Source organism: Marmota monax, unplaced genomic scaffold, assembly GCF_021218885.2.
Source record: "Marmota monax isolate L192 unplaced genomic scaffold, Marmota_monax_Labrador192_F-V1.1 WCK01_AAM20220418_F8-fsc00017, whole genome shotgun sequence".
NCBI classification, from domain to species: Eukaryota; Metazoa; Chordata; class Mammalia; order Rodentia; family Sciuridae; genus Marmota; species Marmota monax.
In genome coordinates this window covers 8,169,191-8,185,566 of record NW_026695241.1, presented here as the reverse complement: position 1 = coordinate 8,185,566, position 16,376 = coordinate 8,169,191, and the positions used below count along the sequence as shown (strand labels likewise).

The window sequence follows — 16,376 nt, the reverse complement described above, 5'->3', positions numbered from 1 at the left end:
TGGATCTGATTATCCCCTCCCCCTTTCCTTCCATCCCTGCCTGGACTGGAAAGTGTCCTTGCATATCCCTTCTCCTAGCCCTACCCTGGGAAAGGGCTGAGACATCCCCTCTCCTGGTTTCTTGCAAGATTCAGCCTAGGAAGAGAAAAGTGAACATTAGTTATAGAGGCCGTGAGCAAAAGTTAAGTGACAAGAAAGATCCACTCCTGGTCCCCACTGCTACACAGGCACAGGACATGTGGCAGCTCCCTTGTTGCTCAGGGTGCTGTGGACAGCAGCAGCAACAGCAGCAAGATTGATGGCAGCGTTTTCAATGCCTTTGTCATAAGCACCTTCTGACCCCTGCCTTGGACGTCTGTCCCATAGCTAAATATCAGACATGGGAGCTTCTGGCATCTTGTCTGTCCTGCCTGCCACTTTGAACATTGGCAGCATCACCCAGCTGAGCAAGTAAAGAGGAGAATGATGAGTATTGCCTGAGAAAGTCATTCTCAGGGACTCCCAGGACTCCTGGAGAGAAATCTGAGAGGTTGCAGCCCTGGAGAAGAGCAGAGGGGAATTTTGTTTTGTGACTGTTGCAACCATTCTAACTTCAGGGAAATGGGAGTCCCCCCCCCCCACATGGCTTTGTTGAATTCAGACCAACTGGACTGAGGTAGCTGACTCCTGAGGAAGAGTTTGGGAGTAAAGAGGAACAATGACTTGATATTTGTGAAGACACCCGGAACAGCAGAGGTGCCACAGGAGCCTGCCGTGGCTGAGGTTTCCATGATGGGCTTTGGCAGGCTGCAAGAGTAGAAGGAACCTGGATTTTGATTGCAGTGAACTTCAAATGACAGTGCTGGGGGCAAGAGAATGCAAACCACGTTTTGTTTTAAAAAAAATATTGTTTTATTGATGTTCCTAGATTTTAATAGATAGAGTTATGTGTGAGTCGTCTTTCTATTACTATAACAAAATACCTGAGAAAGTCAAAAGAGGAAAGGAAAGGTTTGTTTGGCTCATGGTTTCAGAGGTGTCAGTCCGTGGTGGTTTGGCTCTGTTGCTTTAGGGCCTGTGGGAGCTCAGCACGTCATGGTGGGTGTGCCCAGAGGAGGGGCCACTCACCTCACGGCAGCTGGGCAGCAGAGAAAGGAGAGATGGTGTCCCTTGAGTACACACTTGCAGTGACCTAAGGAAGGGCACGCCCTTGAGTCCCATCCCACCCGGCGTGTATTTCTGCACTAGTCATCACTGCCTCTCCCAGACACTGAAAGACTTGTGGGATGGACTTAAAGAAGAAAAGAAAAAAATGAAGGAAAAACTAAAAGCTTTCACAGAGCATAGACTGATTTCCAAAGCACACACAAATTCTGTTATAACCCCCAATTTTCACTTCCCGGCCTCCAAAGACCAAATGGAGGTCGGCTCTTCCAAGGAGAAATGATGCTCAGCGTACGCCAAGAGGTATTTTTGAATAGAATCATAGGGTGCCCTCAAAACATGTGACAGGGAGAGACAACAGCCCTGACCACAGCCAGGTCCTGTCAAAGTGCAGGAGAGGAACCTCTGAGTGAGGCCCCAGTTCCTTGGCATAGGGGACATTGATCACAGAGCTGACGCCTGGTAAGAAGGGAGAACCCGGAAGGAGGGAGAGGTGGAAGGAGAGCCTGTTGTGCCTGTTCTCTCTCTCCAGGAGCCACACTGGGTAAAAGGAACCCATGGAGGGCAGGGGAGGTTCAGCGTGGCCTAGGGATGGCATTCCAAACAGGATGGTAAAGTCCCCTCCAGCACTCCGTTGTCCTTAGCTGCTTCATCTTTTTCCTTCGGCACTGTGTGCCCATCCCGGGGAGTCACGTTGGTGGCTAACAGGTAGGGACAGAGCCAGAGTGGTGTTCCCTGGCACCACTCTGGCATTACAGCCATTCTTACCCTGAGAGCTGACTCACCCTCCTCTCCTCAGATGGACCGGCAGGAAGGGGGCCTGAGTCCTTAGGAGGCACCAGGCAGCTGCAGCCCTGCTGCTAATTCAGAGCTTTCCTCCTGGGAGAGCCGAGCTCGGGAGGAGGTCTCCACGGGCAGAAGATGCCCACCTGGCTTGATGCTCATCTTCCTGCTGAAGGGGAAGAACTCCTAACCCCTGAAGTTGGTGATTGTCATCCTGGCCTTAAGAAACTCACCCAAGTGACCTTGCAGAGAGATGAGAATGACAAAGAGGTGGCATCTCTCAGAGCCCCCATTACTTCTGTTATGACCTGGATTTTGTGTTCGGATCAAGGGCTTCATGGCCACAAGAAGAATGTGAGAAAAATTGAGTTAAGCAAGTCTTGATTTTACACGGCAGCCCTGACACCACCCGCTCGCGGTGGCTGTGACCACAGGCACGGGTGTGCCTAGGATCCCCTCCTCAGCAAATAGTAACAATTGCATTTTTGTTTTTACTCCCCAGACACATGGTAGAGACACATGGTTGAGCTTGAACTCAACAAGCCAGCAATTGTTGGTAGGCTCTTTCTTTTCTCTTAGGGTTAATTAAAAAAAAAGAATTAAAAATCAAACAAGAGGCTCTTCCCTCTCTGTTTTCTCTCACCATGTCTGGCCTCGAATCTTCAGATATCTCCAGGCATAAGCCCAATGGTTTTCTCACGTTTCCAAAAGTCTGCAGTGGCCAAATACGGAGTTACTTATTTTTTTTTCCCACTAGATCAGTTGTTTTTTTCTGTGTAGATAATAGCAGAGGATAAAAACAATAGTAGTAGAATAGCAATAACTCACATTAAATATTCAATAAATACTTGTGTAAGTATTTAATAACACAGTCATTAGTTTTGTTCATGTGTGCACAGTGTCTGTAGGGGTTTCTAATATAAAAATTCTAGCCTCTTTATTTTTTAAAATATTTTTAAGTGGCCACCTGCTGCTTTGTTCTAATTATCCTTGGGATACCTTCTAGATTTCTTGTCTGAAAAGGCCGGGAAGCCTAAGTTAAAGATACAGAAGCTGGGGAGCCGTGAACATAGTTTTTATTTGACAGGGAGTCCCCACTGTACTTTCTTGCCTCTCTCATCTGCCAGTTCTCTGCATCTTTGGTAAAGTCCCATTTAATTGCTCTAGGTTTGTCTCCCTTTTGGTAATCACAAACAAAAAATTTTCACCTCACCTTCAACAGATGAGAGCTGTTCATGCAGAGGCACAAAACCTGACATATTGCTTGGGTTCAGCATGGAATTTCGTGCTAACTCACCCACTCTGATCTTATGCTGGCTTGAGGTGACTTGAGATGGGCTGAGTTGAAGCCGAGCACTTCTGTGTCTGGCCTCAAGTCTTCAAATGGGCTTCCCCTCCCGGGTCCCAAACAGTGACAGGTGATTTGTTTTGTCATAAATGCCTGGCCAGACCTTGGAAGGGCTAGTCCCCCAGGCTGCCTCCTCTACCTAAGGAATCCTTCTTCCTCTTGTAGAGCACAGGGCAGGACTGGCTGCCAGAAATTCGAGCCCGGACACACACACACACACACACACACACACACACACACACACGCACGCTTTCTTGCGAAAAGCAGTTTATCTAAGGCAGTTCTGGCCCTGCCCTGGCTCAGGTCAATAGGATGCTACATTGTTTGACAAACAACCTGTTATCTTTAGGATTCTCCTCTGGACTGAGGAAATTAATACTCTTCCTTACTGATAAGAACACCAATTATCCTAAAAGGACAGGGAGTGCTCTCATGGCCTTGACACAGACCAAAGTTTCCAAGACCCAAGAAAACAAGATAATTAAAAGCAAAACCTATCAACCATAAAAATTCTGTGTAATAAGTTCCAGTTAGAACCAGTGAGGCCAAGAGTTGCCTTTAGATCTTTAGCATGTCATTTTAATCTCATTAGAATAGTAAAAAATGCTCCCCCACGGGTTTTGCTTGGGTACCTGTGAGTGAGACCATAGCAATAGGGACTTAGATGTCTGATAGTCAAGAGGCAAGAAATGGGAGGTCTGTGGGCCGCTCTAGAAACTTCCCTGAGACCCTAATAAAACTTAGAAACAAAGGGGGCATGATGTCTCTCTCCTCTCTGAGAGGATCCACCTTCTCCCTTGAGGGTGTCTTCCTTTATTCCTCTAATAAACTTTGCTCTACTTTCACCACAGTTGGTGTCTTGCTTGAAATTTTCTCCTGCAAGAACACAAGAGCAGAAAAACCCTCAGGTTCCTGGGACCACTTTCAGTACTGGTGTCCCCCAAGGATTGAGGCTTTTGATGAAATAAAAACCCAGGGAAGTGTTAAGCTATTTCTGCTTTTCTCCCAGTCACCTCCTTCTCTCGCTTGTGTTGGGGCCCGTGGGGTGCTCAGGGTGTGGACTGTGAGGAAAAGAAAGAAAATTCAAGAAACAAAAATATTTGTACCTTGCAAGATTATCCAGCCCCTTTCATAATGTATGAGTTATTGTGATTGGTTTAAGCTTATTGCTCCTAAGAGCTCCTCAGAGGCCTGAGGAAGAGAAAGGGGAAGAGAGGAGACAAGGGTCTACCCCATACCTCTCCTCAACACACCCATTTTCTGGAATAAGTCTGTCCATGTTTGGACAGGAAATTGGTCCTTCGCCCCGGCTCTCACAGTGCCAAACTGGGGAAGGGCCCCAAGAGTGGGCATCAAGCCCACATCTGGCTTCCCAGAGGGCACACAACCCTGGGTGGGCCTGGGGTGGAATCTGGGCCTGCTTTGGTCACAGAGCTGGCTAGATCCTCTCCCCATGAGGATTCCCCCAACTCTGCTCTGTCTTTCTTTGTCTGAAGGCAGGAGGCAGGCAATGCTCAGCACTTGGGAGGTCTCTTCCCTGCCCCACCGATACCCACCTGCCAAGGCAGGAGGGATTAGGCAGCAGAAGCTCAGCTAGGGATGTTCTTGGCCTCCAGTTACAGGAAGTTGCCTCCCTCAACCCTTCTTTGAAGAGATTCCCTGTCCCTGGCATGATACAGGCATACAGAGTGTCTCCCGGATACAAGTCTTCCACATATCACATATTGAGGACAAAAGGGATGAAACAAGATGACCCCTGTCCAAACCAAGAAGAACCACCATTTAGCTCAGAAGAGGGACAAAAAGAGGTCAGATGTGCAAGAAGTAATAAAGCCCTTTATTTCTGTAAATTCACATGACTCCAGTTTTCCAGAGCCTTCTACCATGGTGGTGGAAGATTTTACTTCCCTTTAAGTTGGGGGCCAGAATCCCAAGGCCCTTCACCTGCCTGCACTCCTCACAAACAGGCTGTCAGGGCTCACCTGAATCTCCTCTGCTGAAGTCCAGGGCTCTGTCCTTTCTCTTCAGGGGCTGTGCACAGGCACCCTTCTATGGGGGAACCCGGACCTCTCCACACTGTCCCTGATGTGAGCCAGAGCCTGTATTAACCAGCAATGTGTTCCAAGTCCCACTGTCAAGGGAAATCCTCCTGTGGGTCAGGGTTTTGAAACAAGGAGCCCAGAATACTCCTGCCTCTGTATTCCTCTCTGGAGGAAATGAAGTGGGAACCTGAGATCTTCTTGATGCAAGACAAGAAAAGGGGGAAATACCGGGAGAAGGGAGAAGCGTCAATACTCGGCATGTGCCATCACACTTGCTTTCAGGAGGAGTTACCATTCCTGTGGCAATCGGTGACCAATAGAGTTGATCTTCTGTGTATCCTTGAAGTTTGGCTTAGAGTTTGTGGCTCATTTCAGTCATTTTGAGGCATTCCCCGCTTCACAGCAAATGTCTCACAACAGCAAAATAATCCTATATGAGAACGCATTTAGAGTATCCTCAGGACAAAAGGATTAACCTTAAAAATTATTACACAGAATTGTGCTTTGGAGCCATTCCTATTCCTCTGCTCCCTAAAGGGCCTACATTTGCCTGAGGATCCTCCACCACTACCACTTACGGGATCCTTGACGGCACACTGATCCTCAGGCCCTCTTAATTCCTGTCACTCTGGTGATCATTCCTTTTAGGGACTTTTGAACCTAATCACATGCTATCTTACTGACAGTTGTTTTTTTGTTTTGTTTCTTTTTTCTTTTCTTTTTTTTGGAGCACATAGCACAGGGCTACCTACCCCTACAAGTGAGATCCTGAAGGTCAGGGAACACAGCCCCATTGTCCCTGTCACTCTCCCAGGGCCTCATGTAGAGCTCCCTAGACTTTGGTTCAGTGAATAGGTGGATTATACATCTTTGGCCAATTACCATTGCCATTAGTTATTTCTCTCTTCCCCCTGCCCTGCCCCACCTGGGCAATAATTCAGTGGAGAGATTGTTTTGTATTCATATTCACTAGTAGAAATAATGGAATGGTCCATTACTTTTCTTCTTTCTATGGATTCAAAACAACTAAAGAACAGAATGTTCTTTAAGGCATAGATGAATGTTCCACATAAAATATTGAAATGCATAGCCATAAACTGTGCTAGCATTATATGTATTTCCATTCCCTTACATTTGCAACTGGTGCTGTTGGTTCCAGGAAAAGGATTCTCCAAGGTTCTTCATTAGAAAATAAATTCATACTTACTGAGAGGTCCTGTAGTTGTTCTTTGCCTCAGGCATTTGCAAATAATTCAAAAGGGCCATTGATGTGAGCAGGTTACAGATAAGAACATAGATTATTGTGTTGGGAAATACTTAAAATGTTATCACATTATGAGTGAAGGAAAATCCTTATGTATCCAGAATGATTTCAAATAACAAATAATACAAAAATGAAGAGTGTAACGATCTTTAAAATTCATTATAATAAACAGGATTCTTCCATGTAGGTTGTGTGAGAAAATTTCTTGTTTTGCTTTTGAACTCCTCTAATGACATTTTCTTTACAAGAACAGCCAGCTCATCAAAACCTAGAAATAGGGGCTGAGGTTGTGGCTCAGCGGCAGAGCGCTTGCCTCGCACACGTGAGGCACTGGGTTCAATCCTCAGTGCCATAAAAAAATAAATAAACAAAATAAAGATATGTATAACTAAAATAAATTGATTTTGAATTTGAAATATTTCACAGAAAGACAGTGGCTGGATGCTGACCTGTGTGCCATCTCAAATTCATACGGTCATCTCGAAGTTGGAATTGTTTTGTTCCAAGAGTGTTTACATCATTCTGGCTCCAAGGTGGAGGCAAGTTCATGGAAGTAGCCTGGTAAAAGTGGCCATTGTGGTCAGTGTTCTGACTGCAGAAATGATCCGAGGTGCTGTTTGCTGGACAGCACCCCTTGTCTGAGACTCCCCTCACATGCTGCATCTTTCTCACCTTCCCTCCAGCTCACCCACCCCAGATTTGAGCTCTCTTCTTTTTCTCTCTCTGCAGAGCCCCTTTGCTGAAGACCAAAGGTTTGGATCTGCTGTTTATTCAGCGAATATCTTTTGAGCTCCTATCATGTGCTGTGCTCTGTGCTAGGCCAATGAAAACGATGGGGGGGCGCGGGGGGGCGGGGCAGGGCAGTGCTATCTCCCTCTAGAAGTTCCCAATATGGGAAAGATGGGCAATGAGAAAAGCAGAGTGACTGTTGTTGCCAGCAGATCATTGAAAAGCCATCTGCTCTAGTCCTGGAGCACCAGAGAGGCTTCTAGAAAGTTTACCCTCATGGCACAGTGGTCAAGAAAAGGAGCACATGTGCGTCCCCTTCAGGGACTCTTGGAACTATTAGAAAGGAACTGAAGGGCCACATGGCCCATGGAGTACCTAGGACAGGGCCCAGAGAGACACTGTTCATGACCACATTCCTGTGGGGTTAAGCAGAAAGTGCTTTCTAATAAAATTGTAATATTTAGGTACTTCTGAATTCTCCAAGAAATGCATATTTACTATCATTTTGGAAAATTCTTTTCATATTCAACAAAAGGTATCAGATCACCTTGCCTGTGTCCTCTAAGTGACTAATGTTATTTGAGTCTAAATACTGTATTCTTAGGAGAGACTGAGATCAGAAAGGCAAGTGGTATCTTGATACTATTTTGAAAATAACTCTGACCTCATGGACCCTTGAAAGAATCTCAAGGATGTATAAGGGCTTTCAGACCATGTTTTGAGAACTTCTAACTGGGAGTATGATCTTAAAAGGTATTCTAAGAATGCACCTGGATTAACGGGGGAAGGAATTCTGTGATTGATGATTGATGTCTACCTTGGGCATAGAAGTAAGAAATGGTGGCACACTTGCCATGTATTTGACGTCCCCACGAAGCATAATTTCATATGCAGCGCATCAACATTCCAACTCACTCTGTCATAATAAGATTGGCTTGTAAATAAACATTCTATTAGCTATATATAGATGAGAGCTGTTCTTCAAAGCAGGCATCTTTCCACGGTCTAGTTGTTTCAACAACTATCAATAATGAAAATTTTAGAGTTCTTTGTAAACACAAATTAAACTCATTATGTTGCAGGCACACTTGGCTTTATTAAAATAATACTTAGATGTTGGATAAGTTACTTATGCCATCAGCCTTGGCTCCAGATGATTTCCAAGTCGTAAAAAAAAAAAAATTAAATCTGCATTGAAAGATGCAAATATATTATCAACGAGGGCATTAAAATTATTCACCAATAAATCAATGGTCTGTATAGTGTCAGGACCTGTTCAGTGCTGAGGATGGAAATGAAAGTCACATTCCCTGACCTGAGGAATTTATAATCTTCATAGCAGAAAGAAAAATACCAGTTTAAATCCCACCTAATTCGCACTCCAGTCAAGGGGCGCTGGGGCTGTGTTGAAGGCAACTGACTCACTCTGAAGAAATGGGAAGAGCAAGAAGCAGCTTCTACTGTGTCCCAAAGCACTTGAATGAGCTGGGTGGTAGAATAGGAAAGGGGCCACAGAAGTGGTCAGGACTTCCAAAAGTGACAGTGGGGGGCAAAGACCTGGAGATAGAAGAAATAATGGACCAATTGAGGAGTTTGCAAGTCATTCCGAATGGTGGTATCAGAGACGGGTGCATAATGAAACAGAAATTCATGCAGCGCCTGAGAGGTCAGTACTCTTGGCTTTTACCCTAAAGGCCAAAGAGATGCACTGACCTATTGGCAATTTGTAAAGATCACTTTGAGCTCCTAACATGTGCTCTCCATTGTGCCAAGACCAGGAAAACAATAAAAATATGAGCCAAATCTGTCCCTGATCAGCTCATGACCAGCAGTCTGATTGTATTAGTCAAGGCATTTGACCTTGCTCTAACTCACAGCCAAGAAGGTACCTTTGACATCATGGCACAAATTGGAGGGGAGAGACGATGAGGACAGGTCTGAAAGAACCCCATCACCTTTGCTGGAGAAGTGATCAAAGCAAATGTCTCATGAACTCCACGACCTAGTGAGACTCGGATTTGAAACTTGAGTTGGATAGAGGTTTCTCATTCTCTGAGTCTCAAAGTCTTTACCTACACGACGAAGGTACTCCATGTGTTCTTTCATTGGGAAGGCTAAATGAGATGTTTGTGACCTGCCTAGCGGAGTACCTCATACACAACAGGTGCTCAAAAGTGGTAGCTGTTTTATCTCTGCTCATTATTAATAAGCTTGTGGCTGACGAACAGACATAGCAATAGCAAAATCCAACACAACTAGAAAGAAAGTTCAGCACACAAGCAGCTGTTCCTGTCACAATGTCCAGTTTTTCACCTAGAACATGTGATTTATCATGATGGTACACCCCCAGCAACATGCAATCCAGTTCAAGGACAAATAAGGATATTAAAGTAAATGTGCAGCGACGATACTGGGTTATTGAAGATGTCTCTTCTAGGGGAGTTGGGGCTCCTCCTCCTCCCAGTGAGTCTCTGCTGATAACTGCATGTAAGGAGTGAGTTCAAGCTAGGACCGGGGCCTCACCTGTGTTGTCTGGCCAGCACACCTGTCCTGAGCAGAGCTCCCCGCCCAGCTATTGTGAACCACGCACAGCACCAATGAGAGAAAGGAACACAGGAGAAGCATTAGATTGGATCTTCCAGAAGGTCTTTGTTGCAATTTTCTCCATCATTAAAAAAAAAATACATCATCAAATAAAGACAATAGCAGCACAGCTTATTGAAATGACACAAGCCAATTTGCTTTTGTACTTTTCCTAAGAACATTATGAAATCCCTCCAACACACATTATCTGTAAAATGCCTCTTTTTTTTTTTAAGCACCATGAAATCCTACAAAGAGAAAACGGGTAAAACTCCACACATAGGTTTATCATCATTCATCACTGGGTCCCCTGCCTGCGACTCGCGACTGGGGTGGGAAAGGGGCTGGCACACTGGGTAGTTTGCATATCACTTCTAGGCACCACCGCTGCACCTCCTCCCTTGGAGCTCAGAACCCTGGTGGAGAAGGAGAGGTTTTGAAGTTATCCTCTGCAGCACAGGCCCACTGGCTCCTGGGGGCAGGAGTCCTGTGAAGGAATTTTTGTTGTTGTTTTCCAATGCATGGGGAACTATTTGAGATTTTTTACTTAAGAACCAAGAACCCAAAGGAGATTCTAAATCTCTGGCACCTGTGAAAATGAAATCATTCTCACTAAAACCAGACACGTCTCTCATTTCTTCTGCATGCCCCTGCATTGATGTCTGTGACCACAGACTGTCTTGGAAGGGCCCAGGTTTACATGGAGCATGGTCAGGTCTGCCAAGAATGCCAGCTATCACACAGGGCAGGGTGCACAGGAGCCATATAACCAGCATGCTATTTCAAAGTTTCCATATTGCAGAATTAACATGCCAAATTAGGGTGACCTTTGCTTCAGAGAATTGCATTTTTCTTTTAAAGGCCGTTACTAACTAGCCCTTAAGCTTCCTCTGCTCATTCAGCCACTGGCTTTGCACCCCACAGCATCATAACAGTGAGGAAGAAAACCCCCACTAAAAATCTTGGCAGAACACAAGAAGCAGGGATGTGGGGTGCAATGTAGACATTCTGCCTTTCTTCTCTTAGAGGGCTCTGCGTGTTTGTCGTCCTGTACCCTCCCTGTGGTCCCTGAACTGTGATACGCATGGGGTGCTTCACATTCTTACCTGATCCAGCAAGTCCAAACCTGCCCCACCCACACCCTGGCCCTCCACATGGTCACTGATTCCCTAAACAAGCAGGCAGACATGTGGCCTTCACTTAGCCAGGAAATGACATCATCTCAGAGGGAGACCAGGGGGCAGGTAGATAATGTTTAGCACAACGAAGACTTTCAACATGGAATAGTCCCCACAGAACTCAAAATAGCCATTTCCTGTGTGTGTGTGTGTGTGTGTGTATAAGAGAGAGAGAGAGAGACATGAAAGTACATGAATTCATGAAGTAATCAAAGGGATAATTTTAGTACAACTGTCTGCAAATAGCAAGGCTTAAAATTCTTTAACTAGTCTTAACACCATGCAAAAAATGCCCGTGTAGCATATAACCCCCACCCCCGCCGCCCCCGGGTGACAGTGTGCCACTGAGCTATAGGGGAAGGTAGAGAGATACTACACAGGGCATAATCTAAATTTGGACACCAGTCTCTGAAATACATCTGGTCTCCATCTATCACCCAGAAAACACAATCCAAAAGGGCAGGAGACTAAGTTCTCACCTTCCCTTAGAATGGATGAGACCATTAGTCAGTATTCATAAATCCAACTCGAAACTTTCTTAATTGGCTCACAGACAGGGTGTGGAGGGGGAATGTTTTGTGAGAGAACTGCAGAACAAAAAGGGCCCTTGATGACTGTCTGCGCCCCACTCCCCTGAGGTGCCGATGTGGTACAGGAACTGATGTGCCCACAGTGACAGGCTGTGACTTGTGGAGCACAGTAGTCCCAGGCACCCCATACACTATACAACCCTACCCCAAAATGGCACCTTTCTGAAATCACTACTGGGCTAGGACCAAATATCAAGTTGCATTGGTCTCCCCAAACTGTCCCTTGGCTCTCAGCAGTAAACCGCCACATAAGTTTTGAAGGAAACACTGAGTACCCAAGTGCCATGTCAGCTGAGAAACACGGCCACCCACTGAAGATGCCAAACATGCTCTTCCCTTGTACAAGGTGAAGGTGTTGATTAGGGGTTTGTGGTGGGGCAGGGGTGCAGACTGAAGGGCCCATGGTGCCAATGCACCGTACAGAACATGTGGCAGGTTTGCACTATGGCGTGTGCTCCGTGGGCTATCCAGCCCCATCTCAAGAAAGGTAACATTCAAGTAACTTCTAGATCACTGACTCCTCAAATCTTAATGGGAGGAATCCAACCTCTTATTCCCTCTGACCTGCTCCTTTGAGAACAGAGTTTTCCAAACATGCCCATGGGAAGTTAATGGATCAATCTCCACAGAGGTGGTCTCTGGGGTGATTTGGCAGGGCCTGGTACCCATCGTACACAGGGAAGGGGTTCTATCAAAGGTTCCCAGGCTCCCAACTCAAGGCAATTTTTGATTTTCTGTGTTGCTGAGATTGGACTCTTTGGGGAAGCATCTATGCACATGCCAACACACGCACCTGTTCCATTTGGTAGAGCATGCAGCTTGGTGCTTTGAACTGTTTTATTCCTGCTGTATGCGGGGTTCCTGCAAAGTAGGCAAATAAAGTGCAAAGAGTACCTTCAAAGGGCATCTGTGACAGTACAGAAAAAGTGCCATATACAGTATTTTCAAAACCAAACCATAACAGCGCACAGTAGGTGTCTTCAAGGGCAACCCTTTAGGCCTTTTGTGTAAAACACAAAGACCTCATGCCCTCTCAGGGGTAAAGATTATTCCACCTCTTCCCCTCATCTCTGTAAACTGTGTTCATGAGACTTGAAGAATACATGTATACACAAACACACACACACAACACACACACATACTCACAAGAGTGCACAAAAGACATTGTAGCAAAGTTGAAAGCAGACTTTGGTCATACTTTTGAATACCAGCTCTACTGCCTTCTTGCTGTGTGCCCTTGGGTAAGTTACTTAGCTTTCCTGAGCCTCCATGTCCTCATGTATAATGGTTTGCAAATACTTCATGTGTGGTGTAGTGAAGTTTCAGTAAGCTAACATCCATAAAGTGCCTGATTCAGTATCTGGCCCACAGAAGACACGGGATAAATGACAGGGGGGAGCCTCTTTGCCAGATCTGGCTGTAGGGCCTGAAATTTTAACACACAAAGAGGTACCGAGGTACTATGGGGTAGAAACCCAAATAAATGAGATCCATGGGTAGGTTGATTGGGAAACATAAACTTGTCAGAATAAGGAAGTTCCAGTTATCTGCCAACTCCTTATAGCACACTGGGCCTGGCTGGACTGAGTCCCATGGTAAAAACCACATCCACACCTGCACACACACGGATCCCTGAGCATCTGCTCAGTACCATGAGAACAGTAAAGGTCTCCCCATCGATGATCCTTATTTGGCTCTTTCTCAAAAGCAATGCCAGAACTTTAACTAGAGCCTAAAGGTTTGGGGCTGGGCCAGGGGGACTGTGTGTGCTGCAGGCAGGGAGAGCCGTGCACGTGTGGGAAAGAGGCAGGGATGGATCTTCAGTGGTACCGACAGTCAAGACTGCCCTGGGCATGATTTTCCCCTGAAAGTCGGAAGTGCTAGACGGTTTCTGTACGTCTCCATTTGTGTCGAGTGATCATTTGGAAAGTCCACTTTGTGGAGTAGTTATATAAAATCCCATTAAAAAACCCCCAAGGGTGTCACTGTGCCTGGAAGGCTCACGACCAGCAACTTCCTGAAGTTTTCCAGGCCCACGTGTGGCCCAAACGACTAACTTGAACCAGTAGGACAGCCAGCCAATTACGACACAGACTGAGGCACACGCAGAATAATGACCTCATGTATATTTTTCCCTTTCTGATTAAAAAAAAAATCTATTTAAGATCATCCTCTCAAAACCTGTGACTAGCCATTTCTCCACTTTGCTTGGCTGAAAGTTCTAGCCTGGGGAACAATCGTTACTTTTCACACGTTGGTCATAGTTTGCCTTGAAACGATCAGTAGAGCGTTGCCATTTTAGTGAAAAAAACAGACATGAGATAAAGAAACAAGCAAAGAGAAAAGAAGCCAGGCTTCCAGAACAAAGGAACAGCCAAACATAAAAATGAACAAAATACTTTAAATGTTTCCTTTAAGTATTACTTTTTAAATGACATTAATGGCACTTAACTGCAAGCAATTAAAACATTTCAATCTTACTATGCAGGGGGTGGTTGAGGGATCATTTTTCCTTGTGTTTGGAAGTAGCAAGATTGGGTCTCAAGACTATGTCTACCCTAAGACACCCAAAGGGACAAGAAGCCCTGAGATGGAAAGATGCCATGGTCCTCTTCGGTACGTCTCAGAAATGCAGGATGTCTATTTTTATAAAAATTGAGAATCAGCTAGACAGAACAGCAAGCCACTGGCATCATGCAAGGCAATAGTTTTGGTATTTTCCCCCCTCTTATCAAAACGAGTTATCACTGAAGTCCCCATAGAAAAGTGAACGTCGACGTCTCAAAATCAGTTCATTTTCACCATCACACCCACCGAGGAAAGCGCACGATTCGCTGGTAAACCATGCAGTGGTTGAGACTGAGTCTCCACCAATGCAGCCAGGTGCACTCGGGCGACCCGCCCCTGTGAGAAGGACACTACTCAGTGGGCTTCTGTCAGCGGATAAGGTGATCTCCACAGTGTGATGGGTTTGTGGTTGTTTTTTTTTTTTTTTCTTTTGTAATGAGAAAAAGCAATTGCACCTTTTAATACGTGTGCTCTGATCCACTTCCAACAAATTCCAGGTGCTCTCGGGTCCCACGGACATTCATTTGGAGCTCAGAAAGAGTAGGTATTACGCACGGAATGGTTTGTATCAAAATTCAAGCTCAGAGCACATGCCAAAACGTCAACTCTAAACCTAGTTGCAGTTAGTTCCCAGCTCACCAGCGAACAGCGCCCCCCACCACCGTGTGACATATCACGGATGGTAAGTTGAGGAAACCTAAAAGACACAACTGCTCCTGTCGGAGGCTGGCCTAAGGAACAGCTGCCCTTGTCTAGTGTTGTGCCAGGGCAGCGCTGCACGGTGGTACTGCATCCACCTTCCCACCTATGGTGGAACCTGCCACGTGCACCTGCTTGCTGTGTGCAGGAGCGCACGCCCCCGGTGTGTCCTGCGGCTGCTATCTGAAATGAACCTCTTGTTCTTTGACTCATTTTGGCAGAGCAAGCTTTCAGTCGTTTATGGCACAGTGAAATATATTCTTCAATGCTATGTAATTTTGGACTAACAAGAAGTCTGTTTAAGGCACGTGTCTCAGTGTGAATATATATATATATATATATTTAAAAAAAAGAAAAGACCACACAATGCTTAGTCCAAGTCCAACATCTTTGACGTTTAGTTTCTGTCTTCAAGTAGCGAGTTGTTCTCAAGCTCCCTGTCTTTGGTGTCTGTGGGTACCATTCCGTTCTCCAGCTCAGCCTGAGGCTGGATGCACTCGGTCAGCATGGCTGTGCTGGAGTTGTCTGAGTTACACATCTTTTCTGTCTCCTCCTCCTTCTTCTCTTCATCCAGAGAGTAATTCCGGAAGGTCTTGTAGATTTTCTGAACATCCTCAGGCAAGGTCTTTTTGAGGTCTTTGTTTTTCCTCTTGGTGAGTTTGGACGTGGACCCGAACTTGTTGATGATGTTGTCCTCAGAGGCCCCTTGTCCGTGCTTATTGAGCTGCTCCGACCCCTTAAGGCGCAGGTTGTTGGGCCGGTTGTTGATGCTCTCCTGGGACGAGGCCTTGAAGCGGCCGCTGTCCAGGGCGGCGAAGACGGAGCGTTTTTCTGGAGACAGCATGTCCAGCGAGTGGGCCCGCTGGTCCAGGCCCAGGCGCCGGCGCTCCATGCTGCGGATGGTGGCTGCCCGCTGCAGCTTGTCGTGGATCTCCACGCTGAGGCGCCGCCTGGTCTCCCGGAACTCGGCCGTCACATTGGCCTTCCACTCGGCTGCGTGGGCCTTGATCTCACCGACCTGGCCAAGAGACGGAAGAGCATCAACACGCTGAGAAATTCCTCTCCTCCGGGGGGGGGACCCCCAGCACCCACAGCCCTCGGGTGTCCCCAGGGGGAGGTGGTCTCTGGGGAGCCCAGAAGGGGGTAGAGCATATGCCCAGGGAAAGGGACAAATGCAACTTCTGCCATAGTCCTTTTTGCCACCCAAATGCCCACCACAAATTGGCTAGAGACTAAAGTGGCTCTAGGAGGCACATGGGGAGAATCCAAAGGACGCCTGAGACTGGGAGATGGTGGCTGAGTAAGAGGTGACAGCATTTTGGAGGAGAGGCTGATATATGGGGTTCTAGTCATGTCTCCCAACTTTTAAAACATTATATGGCCTCCTTCCTCGCACATAAGCAAAGGTGATCAAATCTAACTCTCTTTACCCAAAATAAGGAAATGTGC

At 46.2% G+C, this 16,376-nt stretch overlaps 1 protein-coding gene across 1 annotated transcript in view; it reads right to left on the bottom strand.

Moving 5' to 3' along the window:
• Nucleotides 1–11,475: 11,475 nt before the first annotated feature.
• The window catches only part of Kcnk10 (potassium two pore domain channel subfamily K member 10), a 126,665-nt gene continuing 121,764 nt past the window's right edge, over nucleotides 11,476–16,376 (bottom strand). Inside the window, exon 7 of the mRNA XM_058577792.1 lies at nucleotides 11,476–15,945. Coding sequence (XP_058433775.1) covers nucleotides 15,325–15,945 — 621 coding nt within the window. The 3' untranslated portion in view covers nucleotides 11,476–15,324. The remainder of the gene's footprint in view (nucleotides 15,946–16,376) is intronic.